General features: G+C 38.3%; 1 protein-coding gene and 1 long non-coding RNA gene across 3 annotated transcripts in view; one reads left to right on the plus strand and one right to left on the minus strand.

The window, feature by feature from the left end:
• The window catches only part of LOC149805716 (ras-related C3 botulinum toxin substrate 1-like), a 43,124-nt gene extending 26,344 nt beyond the window's left edge, over positions 1 to 16,780 (minus strand). The window contains exon 1 of the mRNA XM_089950393.1: positions 16,369 to 16,780. Coding sequence (XP_089806519.1) covers positions 16,369 to 16,540 — 172 coding nt within the window. The 5' untranslated portion in view covers positions 16,541 to 16,780. The remainder of the gene's footprint in view (positions 1 to 16,368) is intronic.
• On the plus strand, positions 11,977 to 18,234 carry LOC149805717 (uncharacterized). 2 transcript variants are annotated; one of them, XR_016419777.1, is made up of 2 exons: positions 11,977 to 13,571; positions 16,777 to 18,234. It is a non-coding gene; the product is annotated as an uncharacterized LOC149805717 (long non-coding RNA). The 2 variants fall into 2 exon arrangements; XR_016419778.1 differs by lacking the exon at positions 11,977 to 13,571 and adding an exon at positions 16,469 to 16,580.
• Positions 18,235 to 22,104: the final 3,870 nt, after the last annotated feature.

Raw genomic sequence — 22,104 nt, forward strand, 5'->3', positions numbered from 1 at the left:
CAAACCTTCACACAATGCAGGATCTTGCAAACTATTTATAATGCCTATAACTGGAAACAGCATCTGATTCGTCGAAATCTAGTGGGGTAATGACGTCACAATGTTCCAAATGGTTTGTCCAATCAGCAAGCCTCCTTTTAATGGTGTGTAACTCTCTAAAAAGGAGGTTTGACCAAAATGGTTCTTTAAGTACGAACGTTGAGACAGTTAAAATTCTTCTTTCAAATGCATGTTACTGACACTTCCTGCTGATATGTAATTATATGCTTATATAAATATATGTTAGCGCCTTTTCATTAGCGTGACAAGGTAAACATAAATCTGCAGTCTGGAAAATACTGGCGACTGCAGTAGATGTAATAATGTCTGATCAGACGAAAAAACCAGAACATTTTGATTTCTCTGTCTTAACTTATTCCTTTTCTAACTCTTAAAGATGTATGATAGCACCATGAAAAGGAATTTACCTAGATTACTGAAATGTTTCACTGTAAACGCGAATAAAACAAAGAAATTGTTGGATATGGGTGCAGCTTGGTTTCTCGAGTTACAAAAATTGTCTCTTGTCACAAGTTTATCCAAACAGCCGCGCGTTAGAACATACAATTGTCATGGCTTTATTCCATTTTAGTATCAAGCTTGCATGTTGTTTTAAGTCAGTGTAGCGGAGAAGCCAGCTGTATTGCGTATAATGAGGACAGGGACGAGTGTTTGGACATGTTTCTCCTGAACCCTGCTTAATGTATTAGTCGGAAGTATAGGCGCAGCATAATCTTGAAACCAGATCAATGTAAACAAATGATCGTAAAACTAAGGTAGCAGGGTATAATTTCGTAAATTGGCCCCTGACAAATTCCTTAACTTAAGGCTATGGTGTGATTTTTTCTGCTATTATTATTATTATTATTTACTATTTACAGATATGGATATATTTGTGAACTAGGTGTTTCGGGCTTGTGTTGTTCTTGAAATTTATGTCAGCCATGTACACCTTCCATAGTAACTCTGCAGTTTGCTGATAGTAAAATACCAATAGTCGGCTAGGAAGAAGAGCTAGCCTCCCATAACAGTAAACACATGGGTTTGGGGCAATAGAATATCTCAAAAACGGCTTGGATGACAACTATCTTCAGTTGCATCAGACTGTTTAGTTCACACTGTTTTGCAGAACTGTCATCTAGGAAAAAGGCTTGTGTTTGCACTGTGAGCATCACATGGTGTCAAAACATTCGGACATGAAAATTGCAGGCAGAAATTTGGGATTGGGGTGCAAAAACATCTTCTGTTATGAACTGCAGTTGACTTGTTTGGTCAAGTAGATAATATCTTATGCTTTGTTTTAACATAGGTATCCAAAAATATGGACCTTTTTGACCTCACTTGTGTATTTGATTTTTTAATGATTTAAAAAAATACTAGGTCGCTGACTGCAGCATTAACTTTTGTACATAAAAACTTGCTCCTGGTCCTTACTAGCATCATGTACGTATTGAGCCACGTGACGTGATCTTCTATATTTGTTCTTAGTCTCTTGCGTTCTTGCAAATCGACAGTAACAGGAAAAAAATGATGCCCAGCAGCCCAAGACAGAGGAAACTCTGTCTAAATAATAATAATAATAATAATAATAATACTTTTGAAGAGACGATCAAAGTTTGTTAAATAATTTTTAAATTAAGCGGCCAATCTGAGAATAGAGAGAGAAAGAGATCCACGATAGGTCAAGTTCTGTCAAATGTCAGCTAGAAGGCTGCACGGAGAATTTTTCACACATGCAAAAATATCCCCGATGTTTAAATGCATATTTCCCTTGGTATGAGGACACTATCAAATGTCTAGTTAGAAGCCAAATTAGTCCGAACGGATGCTGACACTCCCAGTTGATAAAAGTCAAAGGTTATGGAGAGCATACGTCACACAAGGAACCGATTAAGATTCAAATTTTCCTGTAATAACACGCGCCTCGCCTATGATTATACGGCAAGTCTGAGGAGTGAAGCTATGTATTGTTATTATTATCTGTTTAAACTGATATTATTCACAAATTTCTCGCTCATTTTTCCATTTCAGTGTTAATCTTCCACGTTTCTTTGCGTTCCAATTAGTGCATGTGAATTCGTTGACCTTTTCAACGCTTATAAAATCGTTGCCTTTTAGTTCTTCTAAAACATTTGCTCATCGTGTTTATTTTGAATGTCAGTGTCACATCTAATCATGGCATAATATAGTATAATTGCACATTTCATAATGAGATACAGAGATGTATCATTGTGAGATGCTTGATCTTGATGTGGCCACAGTAGCATATCGCTTTTGTAACTAGGTTCTTTTCCCATTTTAGGTAATATATCTGTCATTATGCATATTATAAAAAATTGTATTTCCACATTTATTTTCATTTAATTTTTCTTATTTTTCTTCGTCTTCTCTCTCTCTCTCTCTCTCTATCTCTCTCTCTCTCTCTCTCTCTCTCTCGTGAACAGATCTTAAAATATAATCATATGATCAATTAGGAGGAGCCATCAAACATACCTCAAAACGAACCCCTAACAACTAACAGTGGGATACAAGTATTGCAGTGGGATTCAAGTATTACATTTAAAAAAAAAATAGTTTTCCACATGAATTGCGCAAATTTTGACAATTTGCACCACCCATTTCTATGTTATATTCACTGTACAAGTCATACAGTGCTATACTACCGACTGTACAAGTCATACAGTGCTAAATGACCCATTGTACAAGTCATACAGTGCTATACGACCCACTATACAAGTCATACAGTGTGTTATACGACCCACTGTACAAGTCATACAGTGCTATACGAACTCTGTACAAGTCATACAGTGTGCTATGCGAACCACTGTACAAGTCTTTTGTGATACACTCCTGATTCAATACAGCAATGAAATTATTTAATACGCGAGTCCTCCTATCAAAGTCTCATTCTGAAAATGATGGAGAAGTCAGAAATAGATGCAGGGGCGTCGGCAGAATTATTTTCGAGGTGGGTGGGGTAGCATATAGTGGTCAGCTAATAAGTTTTACTGATGTAGCCCCCTATGCGGGCTCCCATGGATAGATGAACGTTAATCGAAAACTGAAATTAAATGGCATTATGAAGTTTTATTGCAACTAGACTACAAACTTACCAGGTCCACATAATTTATGTTTGAATGCAGAAAAAATCAAATGAAGAATGAAAATCTGTATTGGTAAACTTACAATCAATAAAATCTTTTGTTTAAAGATTTTACACTCTGGAATCTGTCGGCAAGGACGCGCTGTTTTTATTCCACAGTACCAACACCCCAACACAGTTCACTGTATCAATCCGCACAAGAATCGTCTTAACGACAATTTTAAAAAATCTTCATTTTCGTATAAAAACATTGATTAATTTGAAGAGAAAAAAATACAATTGAAACATTATACAGAGGAGGTGCTTGTCACTGTCCGAAAATTATTGTCAAATTTCGGAACTTATTTTTTGTTGTTGATGAATATTGTCGTTAATCGCATTTTCATAGAAGGGGTGGGGGGTCCATGTAAATCGACAGCCTCTGCCTTTATAAATATATAATAAAAAGAAAATCTACGTTGTTTTCTTCAGAAGATATAAATAAATATTTCACGATCTAAGTGGGGCCACTCGTGATAATGTTATGTTTCCACTTCACCAGTGTAATGTAGATAACCCTTATAAATTAAAACTTGATTTCTTTCTGAATTAGTCAGGACGGGCAAGTGGATTGTGATCATGGCGAAGGAACAAGCATAGATAATTCTTTTATAAGTGTTGTTCTTATCAAGATGAACTATGGTTTTCTCCTTTCATTAATTACTATTACTCTTTTCTGAGTAATCATTGTTCCATGTTTCAGCAAGGCGACTAATCGTATCTTGAACTGCTACATGTCCTAACCGTTTGTTATTTTTATTCTCTTTTCTCTAACATCCTTTACTACATTAAATTGTCTATCATTTTCCTCGTTGTGCTCAAGGACAATTCAATAATTTACATACAGACATAGACATTATTTGACAATTGTTAGTATGAGGGCAAAATATAGAGTGGTAAGTCTTAACTCATGTCCCAAGAGAACAGTCATATGACCTATGAAAAGAATGTGTTAAATAAAGAAATGAGGAAATTAAACTTCTGTTGACGACTTTCTTTGCATTCCTAAATATCACTGTAACAGTACTTTGCCCAAAAAGACGGGCAAGCGCTTGTTCACTTGTTTCCTATTCATAACTTATTAACGTAGCATCTGTTGATTAGCTGACAAAAATGATTACCGTACATACTCTTGTATAAGCCCGTTCGTGTATAAGCCGATCCCCCAAACTGAACAGGTATAAACACTAAAAAGAGCATGACCTTAGCATAAGCCGACCTACAGCTCCAAGTCATCTCAAGATGCACGTGGTAAGTTCTAAATGCATTTATTTAGGCAAGCTTATATTTAAAAAAAATTCTATGTATACTTATCTCGAGGTTGGCGTGCACGATTATTAAAATTAAATGCTATAAACTTGTTTGAAAAGTAATTTATTTAATTTTATGTTTTCTTATTGTGTCTGCCTGATTTAGATTTGTGTATAATTTGGTCGAACAATGACAAGAATTTTAGCGAGTTGCTATAACACTACTTCTCCCTTTTGACTCGATTATTGTTTGCTTATGCATTATTGCATTGGACATTTTATATCAGTGCACTGGTAATTACGTTTTCACTTTGCTTTGAAATTGTAAATGGCTAACTCATTAAAATGTAATCGCAGTATGACAACACAACTAACATCAATACAGTTCGATGCAACGCTCATAATTAGGCTACTGAACATATTTACATAATGGCGCCACCACATGCACGCTGTAGGTTTGGTTACGCGCTGAATAAAGTACATCCCTTGGAGTCGAATCATGAGCACCATTGCGCTAAACTTTAATGATATCCCCAAAATACAAATATAGTTTGGAAATAATGCTTTGAAAATTATGCTAATACCGTAAAAGCCCAGTTTTAGTTTGCTTTCACGTAAGCGACCTTACACCATACCTGTCAACTCTCACGCCGAGAAGGAAAAAAAAAACTCCCGATTTTTGGGGTCCCTCCACTCCTAACTCCCGATTTCATAATATCTTCCAATTTTTGCAGAGAACTCCCGATTATTACATTATGTCTTCGTTTTTCATTTCTTCTAAACAAGAAAAGTCCTACATGTTCTGTTGTATCACCTGTGAATTATTGTTGTGACGAAATAATTACTATACAGAATTCGCTTCTTCACTAAATAAAATGCTACGTTTAAACAATATTCACGTAAATTTATGATTTTTTTTTACCTCTACAATAATACAAAAATAAACCAGAACAAAAAATAAACCACAACAATAAAATCGTCTACAATTAATTTCAATCCCAAGAATGATTACTACGGATGCAGTAACTCCATATGCTAAAGCGCCATTCCCACGAAAGAAACTAACACGAGTTAACACATGGCATTTTTATACCGTATATACCAATGTTAATTACCATCGTTAAATTAAAAGAAGGAATGAAAATACATACCACGCAACAAATGGGTACTCAAAAAACTAATTCAGAATACATGTTTTATAACAAACAATACTAAATGCTTTAAAAGTTAACAATAAGGGAAAAAGTCGGATATACAAAAATGGGCAAATAGTTGTCATATGTACGGTACCATGAGGCAGCCTATTTTTGTACCGCTAGTCCAACATAATTGAGAATCCTTTCTTTGCCAATAAATTGCTGGTGCTTGCGTAACACACAAGTGTCGAACGTGGTTTCTGTGAGTTACTAGGGAGGGCCAATCGTTTTAACAAAATAGTTGCATGGATAAGGATTAACTTTTAATTAGTCACGCTGGCTTTCTTGGTTGTTTATTTAAGACTGTTGGCATCCGTTAGTCTCGAGAGACGATGGAACTGCGCCCATGAGAGATGTCCCAGTTGGTGGTTGTGCAGTGTCTGCTGTGGCTAAGTAGTCCAATGCGGGAGTGGCAGTCCCTGCTGCACTTGCTGCACTTGAAGGTTGTGTCAGGTGTTGGTTGAAGCTGCTTCTTCCTCTGCGATCGTCTTTCATCAGCTAGCAAGCGTTGCTTGTCCTCTCCGGCTTTCAGACCAGTGATCAGAGCATGTCGACAGCTTGATCTGTCTAGAGCGAGCTCTTCCCAGGTGTTGACATCAATATCAAGGGCTTTCATGTCGTGCTTACAGACATCCTTGAAGCGGAGATGTGGCCGTCCAATCGACTTTTTGCCAGAGGCGAGTTCCGAATAAAGAATGTCTTTGGGAATCCGTCCGTCATCCATCCGACGTACATGGCCCAGCCATCTGATGCGGCGTTGGCGGAGGAGTGTGATCATGCTGGGAATCTTGGCACGCTCAAGCACCTCGTTGTTTGTTACTCGATCGCTCCTGGTGATCCCGAGTATGCGTCGGAGGCATCTCATGTGAAAGGCGCTCAGTCTTTTCTCTTGCGAGGCGTACAGAGTCCAGGTTTCACTGGCATACATGAGAGTGCTTAGCACGCATGCACGGTACACGGTGATCTTAGTGTTCATGGTCAGCATGCTGTTGTTCCACACTCTCTGCGACAACCTGAAGAGAGTTGTTGATGCCTTTCCGATCCGCTTGTTGAGCTCAGCATCGAGCGAGAGGTTGTTGGTGATGGTAGAGCCGAGATACATGAACTGACTCACCACCTCAAGTTCGTAGTTGTTGATGATGATGTTTCAAGGGGGGGGGGTCCGCGTCCTGAACCATCACGTTTATTTTCTTTAGGCTTATGGTTAACCCAAACTCATCACATGCTTTAGCAAAGCGGGCCATCAGGCGCTGAAGCTCAGCTTCTGTGTGGGTGGCTAGAGCAGCATCGTCTGCGAAGAGCATGTCACTGATGGTTACTTCACGCACTTTGCTCTTTGCCTTCAGTCGTGCCAGGTTGAACAGTCTGCCGTCTGATCGTGTGTGCAGGTAAATCCCTTCTGTGGACGTCACAAAGGCGTGCTTGAGCAGGACTGCGAAGAAGATGCCGAAGAGCGTGGGGGCAAGGACACAGCCCTGTTTAACTCCACTGCGGATGTCAAAGGGGTCGGATGTTGAGCCATCATACTGCACTGTGCCTTTCATGTCATCGTGGAAGGACTGGATCATGCTTAGCAGCTTTGGAGGGCATCAATCTTCGCCAGGATTGTGAAGAGTCCGTCTCTGCTGACCAGATCGAATGCCTTGGTGAGGTCTATAAAGGCCAGGAAGAGGGGTCTGTGTTGTTCTCTGCATTTTTCCTGCAGTTGCCTGACAGAGAAGATCATGTCGATTGTGGACCCTCTCTGCGCGGAACCCGCACTGCGACTCTGGGTAAACTCTGTCAGCAAGCGTCTGCAGTCTGTTCAGGATGACGCGTGAAAAAATTTTACCCACGATGCTGAGAAGTGATATGCCCCTGTAGTTGTTGCAGTCACTTCTGTCGCCCTTGTTCTTGTACAGGGTTATGATGTTAGCATCTCTCATGTCCTGAGGCACTGCCCCCTCGTCCCAGCACTGGCAGAGGAGGTCGTGCAGGTGTGTGAGAAGCACGCTACATCCACACTTGATGAGTTCTGCTGTGATGCCATCCTTCCCTGGGGCTTTACCTAGGGACAGTTTCTCTAAGGCCTTCTTTAGTTCGTCTACAGCAGGTTTCTCGTCCAGTTCGGCCATTGGAGGGAGGTTTTCAATGGCGTTGAGGGCATCATTGTTCACGTGGTTCTCTTTGGAGTACAGTTCGGAGTAGTATTCCACCCAACGCTCCATCTGCTTGCCCTTGTTGTGGATGGTATCGCCTGTGGCAGACTTCAGTGGTGCTGTCAGTTTCTTCGTGGGACCCATTGCTTTCTTTATGCCATCGTACATGCCTCTGATGTTTCCAATATCTGCTGCTGACTGGATACTCTGACAGAGCTGAAGCCAGTATTCATTGGCACACTGCCGTGCTAATGTCTGCACTTTGCTTCTGGTAGACCTGTATGCCTGTAGTGTCTTCTGACAGGGGGATCGCCTGTATTGCAGGTGAGCACTGCGACGCTCTTCTATGGCTGGCATGAGTGTGGCAGAGTTAGCCTCAAACCAGTCATTGTTCTTTCATTGCTTCTTACCAAAGATCCGTGTGGCTGTGCTGTATACAGTCTCTCTGATGTAATTCCATCTTTCTTTGGCACTGACGTTGGGGGGTTCTGAGTCAAATGTCTTGGAAAGAGCATATGTGAATTCCTCAACCTTGTCTGGATATGATGTCTTGCTCACATCAATGCGTGGTTGACCCTCTTGCCTAGAGCGGTGGATCTTCTTTGGCTGAAGCTTCATTTTGCAGCACACCAGCGAGTGGTCGGTGTCGCAGTCAGCACTGTGGAAGGTACGGGTAAGAAGCACACCCTTCATGGCTGACCGTCTTGTAATGATCAAGTCCAGCTGGTGCCAGTGTTTAGACCGGGGATGCCTCCAAGACACTTTGTGCTGTGGCTTTGTCTGAAAGAATGAATTGGTGATGCTGAGTTCGTGGTACGAGCACATCTCTAGAAGGCGCTGCCCATTCTCATTCATCTTCCCAACGCCAAACTTGCCAAGACAGGAGGGCCAAGATCGGCACCCACCCTAGCATTGAAGTCGCCCAGCAAAATCAAGTTCTCTTCCTTCGGAATTTTGTCGATGAGCGAGTTTAACTCATCATAAAACTCATCCTTGGTATCTGTGGCGGATCTTAGTGTGGGAGCGTATACACTGATCAGGTTGACAGGCCCGTTTGTGGTGTGGAGGCCGAGGGATAGCAGTCTTTCATTTCCTTGTTGGCAGGGTTCTATCATTCCCAGCAGAGTGTTCCTGACAGCGAATCCAACACCAAACTCTCTGGCTTCATCTGCGCTCTTTCCTTGCCAGAAGAATGTGTAGCTCTTTTCTCTGAGGGACCCAGAATCTGGTAGTCTAGTTTCCTGTAGTGAGGCGATGTCGACCTGGAGCCTTGCAAGTTCGTCGTTGATGACTGAAGTCTTATGAACATCACTGATTGTCTGGAGTTCATCTGAAAGCCCAGTCAGCATGGTCCGGACATTCCAGGTACCTAGCTTGAGGATTGAAGTCTTCTTTTTTATTTTTATTTTGTTATTTCTTGGTGCAGTAGTTGCAGTCCGCTTGTCAGGTACTGGCGTACCTTAAGCCTTACGCACCCAGCAAGGCAGGCGAACTGTGGAGGGACAGCACCTTATTGGCTGGGGGCTGCCCAGTTTGAGGCGGGCGGTAGCTCTCCAGTGAAACATGTTGGTCTCTCCCACCGTCAGAAGCAACCCCTGGCGTCTGGCTCTACGCCAATCGAGCGGTGACTTATAACCGGTAAACTGCTGCTTCTCGTGTTGTGTCGACGCTATGGAGCGAAGCTGGAGTGTCCTCTCCAGGGCGCAAGCCTGGGCAGGGTGATATGGAGAATCAACTGTTGACCATGCAGCTGATCCCCCCTCTCTGGAGAGGGATTTAAGACTAATCTTTAGCTATTTTGCAGTTTGATCACAGCTGACCAGAATATGAAAATAGGGCACGTCCTGAGGGCAAATAGGTTAGGTCGTAGGGAGAAACGGCGAGTCTTTTGCGAATTTCACGCATATTGGACCAGGACAATCGATCAGTATTTAGTGAAAACAAGGCTTTAAAAATGCCACGAAAAACCTCCCGATTTTAGGTCCTAATCTCCATTTTGTTTTTTAAATTCAGTATCCCTACTTGGCTTTTGAAACGTTCATAGGTGTGACTAACACCTCGTTTTACAAAGCTACGGTAGTCGTGCTAACATTACGGAACAAAAGGCAATTATACAAATCAATGTACTGGTATAGTTACCGGTCCAAATTCCCACTTATCACAAGCCAGTTCGGGGTTTTAATGATTAACTGACATGTACTGCTGCCGCAAAACGAAAGAGAAGTTCGTCAACTATCAACATAGGAAACGCCGAAACATCATGCTTTCCATTGTGTGGAAAGTTATGCTGTTTGTTCAGCTAAAACACAAACTAAAATTGATTGATGTTTATCTTAGTTGATCTTTATGAGAATTTTAGCCTTTATTATTACCACTCTTCGTGAACATGTAAATTATGATGGTTGTGTGCCTTGCACAATTAAACATGCGTACCAGTTTAAAAATATTACCTCAATTTGTAGGATCGCTTTTATCATTGAAAATGAGTAACTCGTGAGCGCGTTATTCAACGTAAATGAAACAGCTATTAAGGACTAGCTGAAATGTTATCTGGAATGATGAAATTGGGTCGAAACAATGAATAAAGCAAAATCCGCATCTACTAAGTTTCGGGATAAGTAAGAATTTAAGTGACGCTATGTATGCTTTGCAATGTGTAAGTAATGTACATAACAGTTCAGCATGGTCTCCCTGGTAAACTCAACCGGCCCGCGAATTATGAAGTCTGTATTTACCTTTATTTAACTTCGTGTTGGAGAAATCAGAATATATGCACATGCAAAATAATAACAAAATCAATCATAGTACTGTGTAACAGTTTAATAATTGTCAGGTCACCGAAAGTTACTTTGTTACATGCCTATGTCTTAGGACACGGAATAAATTATTGTTTCGTGTCCGACGATTTACAGCCATTACATTGGTCAACAAAAAGACATAAAAACTGTCATTTTTAGACATTGGCCCGAGGATAAGCCGCCCCCTCCCCCTTCTTCCAAGCATTTATTTTTTCCCTAAATTATTTGGCTTATAAGTGAGTATACACGGTACATTACTATCTACGGTCTCCGAGTGCTCATTATTATTTTATACTTTTTTTAAACGAGAGCCCTGACCAATATTTTCTATGTAAAATAGACTGGTCGTCAATCCCAAAGGAATCCACTGTCAACCGTCAGAGGCTGCATGTCGACGACACTAGGGTCAGTGTAAGTCGTCATTGGCTAAGCTGTCAACACTTTACTATAAACTACGAGCTTCTGTACTATCAACGATTAAACGCCTCAGTGTAAACGCTGAGCAGCTGCATTGTTCAGGCTATCTACCATTAACACCTGCTTTATCATTGTTACATGATCTCATTGTCAACAGTCAGTATCTACGTTGTCATTGCTGAATATACTCATTGTCAAGTTTCAGAGGCTGAATGGCCGACGTTGAACTGAATCAATGCCAATAGTCAGGGGCTGAGCTGTCAATACAAAGTGAATTCACTATCAAAGATAAGTGACTGCACTTATTGTATCTTCCAAAATCACTTAAAATGAACTTAGCCTAACGTATTCTGTTCACCACAATGAATTAATTTTCGTACTGTCAGCTACTTCATCAAAAAATGTGCCCCCAAATCAGCATAGCTTAATAGATCCATTTTCGTACTACCATCGTTTTATCCTCGTACCTCAGATAAGCAGAGGAAAAACGGTAAGCCTATGGAAGTATGTGTCTATTCAGAATGCCCAAACTACTAATGCTTCCGTTCCAACAACAACAACAACAACAACACTAATAATAATAATAATAATAATAATAATAATAAAAACAATAATAATAATGACAATAGCAACTATAAAAATAATAATAATCACATCTAGCAAACTAGAATCTGTAACAATGATATAAATAATCACCACGACGATGATCATAGATGCACTTTTTGTTTATTTAGTTGATTGTTTCTCTTTGTTCCCCAACAGTGAACGGGGGCAAGAAAAAAAACAAAACCGAGCGTGAAACCAGTGTTTCCTAGAGTAAGTTTTTATATTAGAGTTAGATGGTTGCAACTATGCAACAGAAACGCTTTAAATGCAGGAGTTTCCGTGGGCTTCGCCACATGCTCCTCATAAGGGGTTCCATTCCAAATCCCTTGCCTAATTATTTGCTTCTTCCCTCCCACCTAAAGGATACTCCTGAATCTGCTCCATGTCAACTTTTGTGAACTGCATACTAGTTTTTCAGAATTGGACTGTACAAGACTAAAAATGGTAAATAAGGATTCGTGGCCACAGTCGTGTAATGTAATGATCCCGGATGCAAAATATAGTGTTCGAAAGAAAGACAATTTCAAGCAGACGGAAATAACATACAACCCCAGGCAGGCATGTATATATAATGTGAGAATTAAACGTTGCACTTTTTGACCCGGGATCTTTTAACTAAGAATAAAACTGGATTGCTGGAAGCGAGATGGCTACCGAATTCAATAAAAATTACTTTAAAATTTTAAGGATAGTCACCAGAATGCATTTTGGTTTTAATGTTAACAGAGTGCATATTCGCGATTGATTTCGATCTGGATAATGTGTATACTCTGATATTAACCATGGGTACTGATATTGACCATGGGCACAGCTATTAACTATAGGTACCGATATTGACTATGGGTGCCAATACTGACCATGGCTACTGATATGGACGGTGGGTACTAACATTAACTATTGGTAATGATACCAAAACTATACAAGGTAAAGAAATTAACCGCGTAAATATAGTGCCAATGGTCAATATCAGTGCACATGGATAATTCCAGTGCCCATGGTCAATATCAGTAACCATGGTTGATATTAGTACCCACAGTTAAAATTAGTACTCATTGTTAATACCAGTGCCCATGATTAACATTGGTACCCATAGTTAATAATAACCCTACGCTATCTTCATCACTAGTAATGCCAGGAATATTCAAAGTATTTATAGGTTTCTGCATTTGTATGGGAAAATATGAACTCGTTTTGTCAGATGGATATACTGCACTCCCAAAGTTGTGCAGTATTTCCATCCGAAACTCTCGTTCATATTTTCCCATAAAAATGCAGTAACCTTTTTATTATATGGTCATTTCCTTATTATACCTAAGGCTTACTTATGTAAACAAAAATACACTACACGAAACAAAGTAACTGAATGTATACCGTATTCCAAACTAAATACACAAGCGCAGATTCATCATTACACAACAACAACATTATTAACGCGCACTTAACTCCACCCAGATAAATTTGAACTTAGTTGCGCGCTAGACATAAATTTCAAAAGAAATTGGCGTTTTGGTCTACTTAAAATTGAAATTTGGAGTCAGATTGTGAAAGAATGTGCATTGCAACAACTTTTCCATTTGATCTGGAATGAATATATTTTGGTATTTTTGTCGTTTCTACGAAATTTCGTGATTATGGACTTGGATTTATGTGCAAATTCTACATGAAGTACATTGGATATAATCGGCGACGGAGCAGCGTGCTGACATCTATAAGTGTGTTTCTGTTCTGCCATTGAATGTTTGAAATCATAATGTGGGAAAAATATGAAGTCATTCAATTTCAAGTATCAAAAAGACGCTATGAAATATAATGTTTATTTAATTTTGAGTGCAGTAAGGAGGATGTAATTGCACTTGACTATAGTCGAAATTACAGTATAATTTCAAAATGCGTAATTGAGCTTGAAAAGGCATGACATGTCTCATGTAATTCGGATTTGCAGAACTAAGAAAAGGACATTTTGAGGAAATTCAGGATGTAAAACTGTAAGTACCTTTTTTGCCATTCTTATTACCAGCTAAAGGAGATAGTTTATGCCTTGTAACTTGCATGTTATTTGTAGGTACCCACTAATTATATGAAATCTGACGTCTATCGTCAAAATCCGAAATATTATATCAAAAAAGTAAACGCGGAATGTAGCAAAGCAGATGGTATGTGGCAGTCCACAAAACATCTGATTTAGTTCATTCAGAAACAAATTTAATCAACCAAAACGTAAAGCGTCTGCTACACGAGTGTACATGATTTGTTTACAAAGTAGTTCCTAATACGCTATTGGGCACACGAATCCTACACGTGAGTGCAATATGAAGGTGTGCAATATCGTAAAATACTGAACGATTCTGACAATGTAAAGTTAACGGAGACAAAAAAAGCATATAATAAATATCTTTACCAGCCATATATGTGTTTACTGACAGTACTCTTTTATATTCTTGGTCGCTACAAATCACTGCCTTAATGACAATACAAAAGATAGCCGGTTAATGAGAAAACACTTTATATTCAATTTCAGTTTACACTGTATATTTGCAGTTGTTGCCAATACCCTGCATATTCGCTGCTAATGCCAATACCCTGCATATTCGCAGTTAGTGCCCATACTCTGCATATTCACTGTCAGTGCCAATACCCTGCCTATCCACAGTTAAATGTCAACACCCAGCATATTCTCTGTAAATGCAAATTCCCGGCATATTCGCTGTTGGTGCCAATATTCTCTTTATTCGCTATTAGTGCTAATAGTCTGCACAAGCCAAGGTATTTCGATACTCGCACTTTTGGTGTTATATCATTTCTTTGCGTAGTTTTACATTGACCACAAAAAAACCCGAAAACAACAAACTGCCATTGTAAATCTGTTGGTGTAAAGTTGTGACAACCAGTTTAAAATCATGCTTTATGTAGATACAAAACCTGCTTCTATATGACCTTGTAGTTGGATTTAAATTTCTTCTAAATTTGTGTGCGCTGTCATCTATCAGGCACGTTTGGTCCTTCGATTAACATGTCTTTAGGTTAAAATACTTTCCCAAATATTCCGGCACATATGTGAAGTTCACATATCGTGTCTAGTCATTCTAATGAATGATCTTAGAGATGTATGCACCATTTAAACACCCTACTAAACCTTCTAGCCGCGGTTAGCTCCATATTTTGGACGCCTAGGGTAGATCTCAAACAAGATTTAGACACATGCTGATCATGGTTACGCATATTCATCGTCATGTGTCGTTTCGTGTGCTGTGTTCTCCTATATCAAGTGTATCTAATTGGTACGTGAAATTTCGCGATTCTAAAACAGCACAGGTCATAAAATAATACGCATAAAGTCAGGTGAACCAGCCTGATTATATAAGAGTACTGGATACATGCCCGCTTTGGCTGGTTCATACTTTGTGAACAAACACAAGGTGTTATTTTGAAACCGACGATAAAGCTCGAGAGGTTCCGGCTGGCGTTTGAACTAAGCAAACGGTGGCTGGTTGAAGTGATTATTAACAGACAGCTAATACATATATTTTCAAATGTTAACTCAAATGATAGCATGTTAATTGACATCTGGAAAGAGGTTATAAATTTATATATATCCTGCGCGGCTTATGATTATGATTTAGGTGTGGGGCATTCACATTGTATTGCACTGAACATACCTGTTTAAAGCAAAAACAATGCTTAATTGACGTACAAGTCATAATATTTGAACTAACACACACACATACACGTTTGATTGTGTAAGAATATTCTCGTGACAAAACAAACAGTATGTCACGGTATTTGAAGTAGATTAAAGTATTTAGTAAGGGTTAAGTTGCACTTCGGTTTTGAATAGTAAACAAGTGCTTTAAAACTAAGAGACAATAGTACTCGATGTTCAAAACGATGAACGTGCGCAGAGGCTACAAAAATGCCCAAAATGTTACTTCACAATAAAGAAACGAGGAGCAATAATTAAATGCAAACCTCTATAAATTCTAAGAAATATTGTGAGGAAACAATTCACTAAAAACGTACAGGTGAAATTGCTGTGGCAGTTTCTGGTACTAGCATACATGGAAAGGTTGCAGTTCGTTTAGTAACCAAGATGTTTCGCACCCAATTATTTTATGCTATTGTGTTTTCCTTTAACATCAGTTACATTTAATAGGAAAAAAATGCAAATATATTGCACTTTTAATGTTACAAATGAAAAAGAAGTCAATTTTTTAAATTGTTGAAAGTACAAAAAAAACCACAATAAAATCAGAATAAAATATATAACGATAATTAAATGTATTTTAAAATAACAGTTTGTGCATGTAAGTATTCCAGTGCATACAATCACAAGAATAAGTTTATAAATAGTGTTTAAGGCATATATGAATAGAGCATAACATATCAATGTATGGGCTGTTGGGCAGTAAGAAAACATCTACAAAGTCGTCAACCAGATTTAAATAATAAAATGTCGTATTTAGTGACAAAATAATAAGGGAAATTAACCTTTAATCAAAATAATGAGGCAGTAATTAGAATAATACTTAAGTGATACCTATAGTAGTATATTATGTTCAAACTAAAACATTACTAAAGAATATGTGTAATTCAATTACAAAAAACATCTGTTGAAATTACGGGAGAAAAATCCCGGTTTACGAAACAACCAGGTTACGAATCAGATTAAGAAACGACATACTATTCGAACTATACGGATAGATAAAGATATAAGACATATATATCAGACAAAACAAAGAATGAGATACTATACTAAGATCAGAAAGTAGACATCAAAGGTTATACCTTTTAAGGTGCTACAGTTTTCATAAAGACTTGGTGCTTCTTCATCTGGAAATTTGTTGTTGAGTAGCGTCATAAGTATACAAGTCTTTCCCACTCCACTGTCGCCGACAAGGGTCACTTTAATCGGCTTGTCTCCAGGACCTGTTGATTTTTCAACTTCCTCCGACATCATTTTTGTTATAAGCAATGACCTCAAATTGAAACGTGCTTATGTAAGTATTCCACAACATGCATAGATCTGAATATACGAAGTCATCACGCCATTTTGGTCCGTTTAATTTATAGATAACTATATAGTCCAAACTGGTTGATATTTCCTTGTTATTATTAAACTGGTTGATATTTCCTTGTTATTATATCCTCCAAATGTTACGAAATGGTTACATCCATAAGGTTTGTCCTTTTCAGAGTCAAAAAGTATCGGAGTTGATAATGGAGCAAAAGCTACCAGGCCACAAAACCAACGAAAGCAACGTATAGGAATAGGAAAATTAGGCTTATCAGTTTCCGGCAAACTGGAGAGAAGGATGGCAGTGTAGACCAGTGTTCATGACAGCTACAAGTGTGTGTACAGGATGCAGTCTGATAGGTCACAATGGCGAAATAACAGTTGTGAACTTACATCTCTTGCTATTAATACAATACTGTATATGAAATGGCACGTGACAATGAAAACAAGCAGTAATGACGCTAATACAATGTAAGATTCTCATCAGACGATTAGTCAAGAGAAAATCGCTTCATGATCTTTACGCCCCTTTTAAATACGACAGGGAATTTCTTTAGTTTCTAATTTCAAAACATGTGCCACCAGATTTTAGCCCGTATCTTGCTACGATGGTCCAGAGAGAGAGAGAGAGATGCCACTTTTGGACATTTTCACATATAATTAATAAGAATCTATTTTTAGAACATTAAAATATGTATAAGAAACAACAACACAAACAGTAAATACATCAGTGTATGTACTACGTAACCGAGAAATTGACCGTATAATGTCGACATCCTTTGCAACTTTGTATCATTGACAAACACTGTAGATAAATCTCAAGGAAAGTGCACACATGTTGTTACGATAAACCATATTCTTGTAGGTTACTTGGTGTCATTTCTATTTCAAGGTTTTAATCGAGCCCAAATTGTTTTTCTCTCTCACTCCACATTTCTACGTAGTTTGTCCGTTATGCATGAGAGGGGAGGGGGAACAGAAAGCAGAAAGGATTGCTATGAAAATGTGTATCATTATTAAATTTATTTAGAGAACGGGGATTATTAATACTTTTTATCGTTATTTTCATGCATCACTAATGATTATTGTGTGGAAAATCATCATTGATCTAGAATCTACCGTACACAGTCGTGAAAATGTTTATAGATGCGCATTATTGCGCCATGGGTGGATCACAATTTGATATACCAATAGTACTAGTATATCAAACTGCTTTATATCAACACTTTAAAAGCCATGCTGTTTTTAATATATATATATATATAATCCATGTGACATGACGATAATGCAAACGAATATAATTATTGGTTTCCTGCTTAATTAACTGACAAGAATGTAATAAGAGACATGCCTTTTGCTGATCAACGATACTTCTGATTTGAAAGTTTCAACTTAATTTAGTCCTATGTAAAAACACTACAATCTGAACTGCCCTTTTTCATTTAAAAGAAAATCTTGTTAGTTTGATTTATCAACAATTTTTTTACGTACATCAACTATATTTTTATCCGCATAATTGTATTTGTTGAATATCTGATTAACATCATTTTTATTTGTTTCAAAACGTTTAATATTTCGGTTACATTTGTGGCCTGTAGTTAGGCCATACATGTTATATAAATGCAAATCTTGTTGAAGATGTTCTATTCCGTCATAAGAGATTGGGAAATGCATCACTTTTAACAGTTTCAACGCTCACGTAAAAAATAATACCCCCACAAAACAATATACCGTCATTCCTCTTATAAATGTTACCATCAAATTTACCAAGGAAACTTTTGTCCATTGGGTGTTCAGTGATGTCCTTTATATGTGGGCTCCTCTCAGACTTCCAGCTTTATTAGCTTATAAGCCTTTGAGAATCACCCCCTCCCCCATGTGTCCGAAAATTATAAAGGATTATATATCTGTATCTGTCCCCCTTAGATCTGTCGTGTTGTATTTTTATGAAAAGAATTTGGTGTCAAATATTTATTTAGATATTGTTTTTGGAATTCGGGGTTGATCTTCCTAAGTATTCTATTAGTACTGGTCAAAGTACCCAGTTCCTCGACCTTCCCGATAAGAGATTACGGGGTTTGCACTTCTTTCCATAGGCACAAGTCTAAGGCTGGTTTCCATCCCCCTCGTCCCATTGTACTAAAAGATTACCCTTCTGCGGCTGCGTTCTGCCCTGTGTTTGCGATATGTTATATGCTATATTTTGTGATCGTGCGTGTGTTTGTGTTAGGGCTGGCAACTAGTTCAGATCTATTATCTACTTCCCCATTTTCATTTGATCTTTTTCTTTTAGATATATATGCACTTGTATATCTGTATATACACATGTACATATTTACTGAAAAAGGGATACGAAACTGGACATTGGAAGAAATTTGCTACAACTTCCACTTCCTTTTATTTTACTGATTTCCGAAATTAAATTTATATATACTCTCTGGAGAGTCATTTATGTGTGCCTAAGGCAAAATATACATAAATTACTCGAAAAATAATCCCTTTTACTGTGTTTTGTGTGGTGTCTCGTGTACTGAATATGCTTTAATGTCGCTCCTGCTCACAGCTCTCACCCTCGGTGGCTGGATTTGTATCTTTATTCTCTCCGGGAGGCTTGACCTGTTTTGTTCTACAGTCTTAAATGACTTTTTTTTTTTATAAAAAACGGTCGAAACTTGAAACTAGAATTAAAAAAGGATTTTCTGTCATTTTTTGGGTTGGTGTTTTTTGTATATGTATGTGTTGAGTTAAGTTAGGGAGAATATTTTAGTCACGTGTTCATGCTCCCCTTTATCTGTATGTCATGTATGTCCATTTACTGCTGGCTTGATTTTGGCCGGCTTCTCCATGGGCCTGTCCACTTCGCGCGGCGCCCTGTGACATAGCCCAGTGGTATCCACACCCGCTAGTTTGGCCGCTACTTCTCAGGTTTTACATTTTCCTGTCCTTGTATCATGTGAGATGCCATGTTAGTGTCTGATTCTCCCTTTCTTGTTTCTTGAAAGTTAGTTTATTATATTATGTTCCCCCCATCTCTTATTAAATATAGTGGAACATCATGACGCTGTCTCAGACATTATTCTTGTTTTTTTCTTCCTCTTCTCCGGATACCGCACAGAGACCTCGACATGTCAGTCTGTGGCCCCCAGCCCACGCACTGGCAGGAACCTCCCCATATGTAGGGCGGTGTACCGGAGCCAGTCTCCCACAGAAGTCACATCTCCCGCGGTATGCCAAGAGGAGGCTTAATTATTATTTTACATGTGGAAATATATATTATTTTCCCCCAAATACCCCACAGTGGCCCCGATATGTGAGTGAGTGGCCTCCAGCCCGCGCACTGGTTGGAACCGACTCCTTTGTAGGGCGGTGAACCTAAGCCCATCTCACACAGGGGTCACATCCTACCCCCTCCTTCCCGATACCTGGATAACTTTTAATTATTGTAATTAAAAGTGAACATGTCAATTTGTTTTTTTCGATTATTAAGACCTGTTCATATTGTATCATGGTTTTGGTGATAAAATCAACTACTTGTGTATGATTTCATTGTATGGGATTTTATCTATATAGAGAATATTGTTGTCATGATATCCCCCATTTGAAAGTAATATATTCTTAATCTTATCTCTTTCATGCTTATTTGCATCACTTTGCAACATGCTCAAGTTGCCTTTTTTTAACATAGTGTATGTTTCGGCATTCTCCTTATCGTATGCCGTCGCAGTGCTGTTTCTCCCTTCAGCCACACGTCGTGGAGATATTTAAACATCATGCTTTGTATTTTCAATGATTTTAATGCTGCCCACTTCTTCCATACCCCCATACCCCGCCCCTTAACTTGGCTGTCTTTCCATTCTACTTTCACTATCATACTTTTGAAATAGTCATCTCTTATCTTATTGTATATTTTCTTGTTTTCTTTTTGTTTCTCATTTAGCCTTCCTTTCTCTATATTTCATTAGTAACTGCTTGATTTATTGATATTTTCCAGTAATTTTGTTAGTTTATTATTCTTATATATTTCGGACTTTTTTTTTAGGGTAAAACCCATCCCACATATTTCCCGGTTCTCCTTTTAAGTTTCTAAGTCTATTAATAATATTGGCTATTTTCTGGATCCTTTAGCATTAAGAGGTTAGTATGTCTGCGGCATGATGCCCAGAGTGCTAGACATCACTATAAACTGCCACACTGCAGACATCATGACTGAAAAATTGTTAAAGCTACGTTGGAAATCTAAATCACACACACACACACACACACACACACACACACACACACCTACTGTTTCCATCTCCCTTTATGGATAGAGGCGACTAAGTGTCTTGTCAAATAATGTAACTTATCATTCCACATATAATTAATTACAATCATGTCTAATTTATTTAACATTTTATTTAACAGTTTATCCTCTAGATCTAAGGAACACGCAAGGTAATTTATGTTGCTGCAGATAAAGGTTCTCGCAACCAATCCATTACGCTGAAGGGCGTCTCAGTGACTAGATTGCTGTTTTCTTCCACTTTCTCTTTAATGTGTCTAAAGTTTTCTATCAAAGATTTTTTTCTACAAATAGCTTCCCGAGTGCTTTGACCTTCTCTTTTATTAGGTGTGTGGGTGTGGGGTGGGGATCATGGGTGATTTCCCCATCAGTTGCCTATTAGTAAAATCTGTCTTATCATGGTTTATCTTCGACCATGATGCTTCGCCAAATTCTTCAAATTCCTTTTTCTAGGTGCTTAGAGGAATTTGAATCGGTTATGAAGTTTGTGCAATCATCAGCATATTACAGCATTTTCAGTTCATTCTTATGCTTATGTTATCTCTGATTTTGGGAGCGGAGTATTTTTATAGTTATTACATATAATATCACTGACAGGGGAATCCCTGTCTTACTGGTCGTTCCACATTAAAAGTTTTGGTTCTTGCGCCATTTACCTGTACTTTCGAGAAGATCTTAGTGTAAAGGATGTTAATCCATTTTCGGGAATTTTCTTCCCAAACAAACTTTTGCCAGTACCATATCCATATCCATATAGTTCTGTTCCAATAGATCAAAAGCTTTATCTTGGTCAAATAGTACCATTGCACACTTTTATCCTTGCATATTCAAAAAGTTGATAATGTTTTTAATTGTCAAGACCCCCCCCCCGCTACAATTTTGGTTAATGTTTAGACTCTGATTTATTCATGTCCTATTTAAAATTTTGTAGTCAACATTCAGTATAAAGATTGGTCTCCAATTTTTTAGGTCTTCATGGACCCCCTTCCCTTTATATAGAATTGTAATAACTCACTCCCTCATGGATTCTGTCATTTCCTCCTGTAAAAAGATGTTGTTATATTACTATTCTAATATAGGAATAATTTCATTTTTAAAAGTTGTGTACAATTCTACTGTACGATTTGCCCTCGGCATTGATTTGATTATTCTCTCTATCCCCTCTCCCTTTATGAGGTCCTTACACCCCCCACACACACACACTGCCACTCCCATATTTTTTAGA

Source organism: Sinohyriopsis cumingii, chromosome 2 (genome assembly GCF_028554795.1).
Source record: "Sinohyriopsis cumingii isolate HCF-2022 chromosome 2, ASM2855479v2, whole genome shotgun sequence".
NCBI classification, from domain to species: domain Eukaryota; kingdom Metazoa; phylum Mollusca; class Bivalvia; order Unionida; family Unionidae; genus Sinohyriopsis; species Sinohyriopsis cumingii.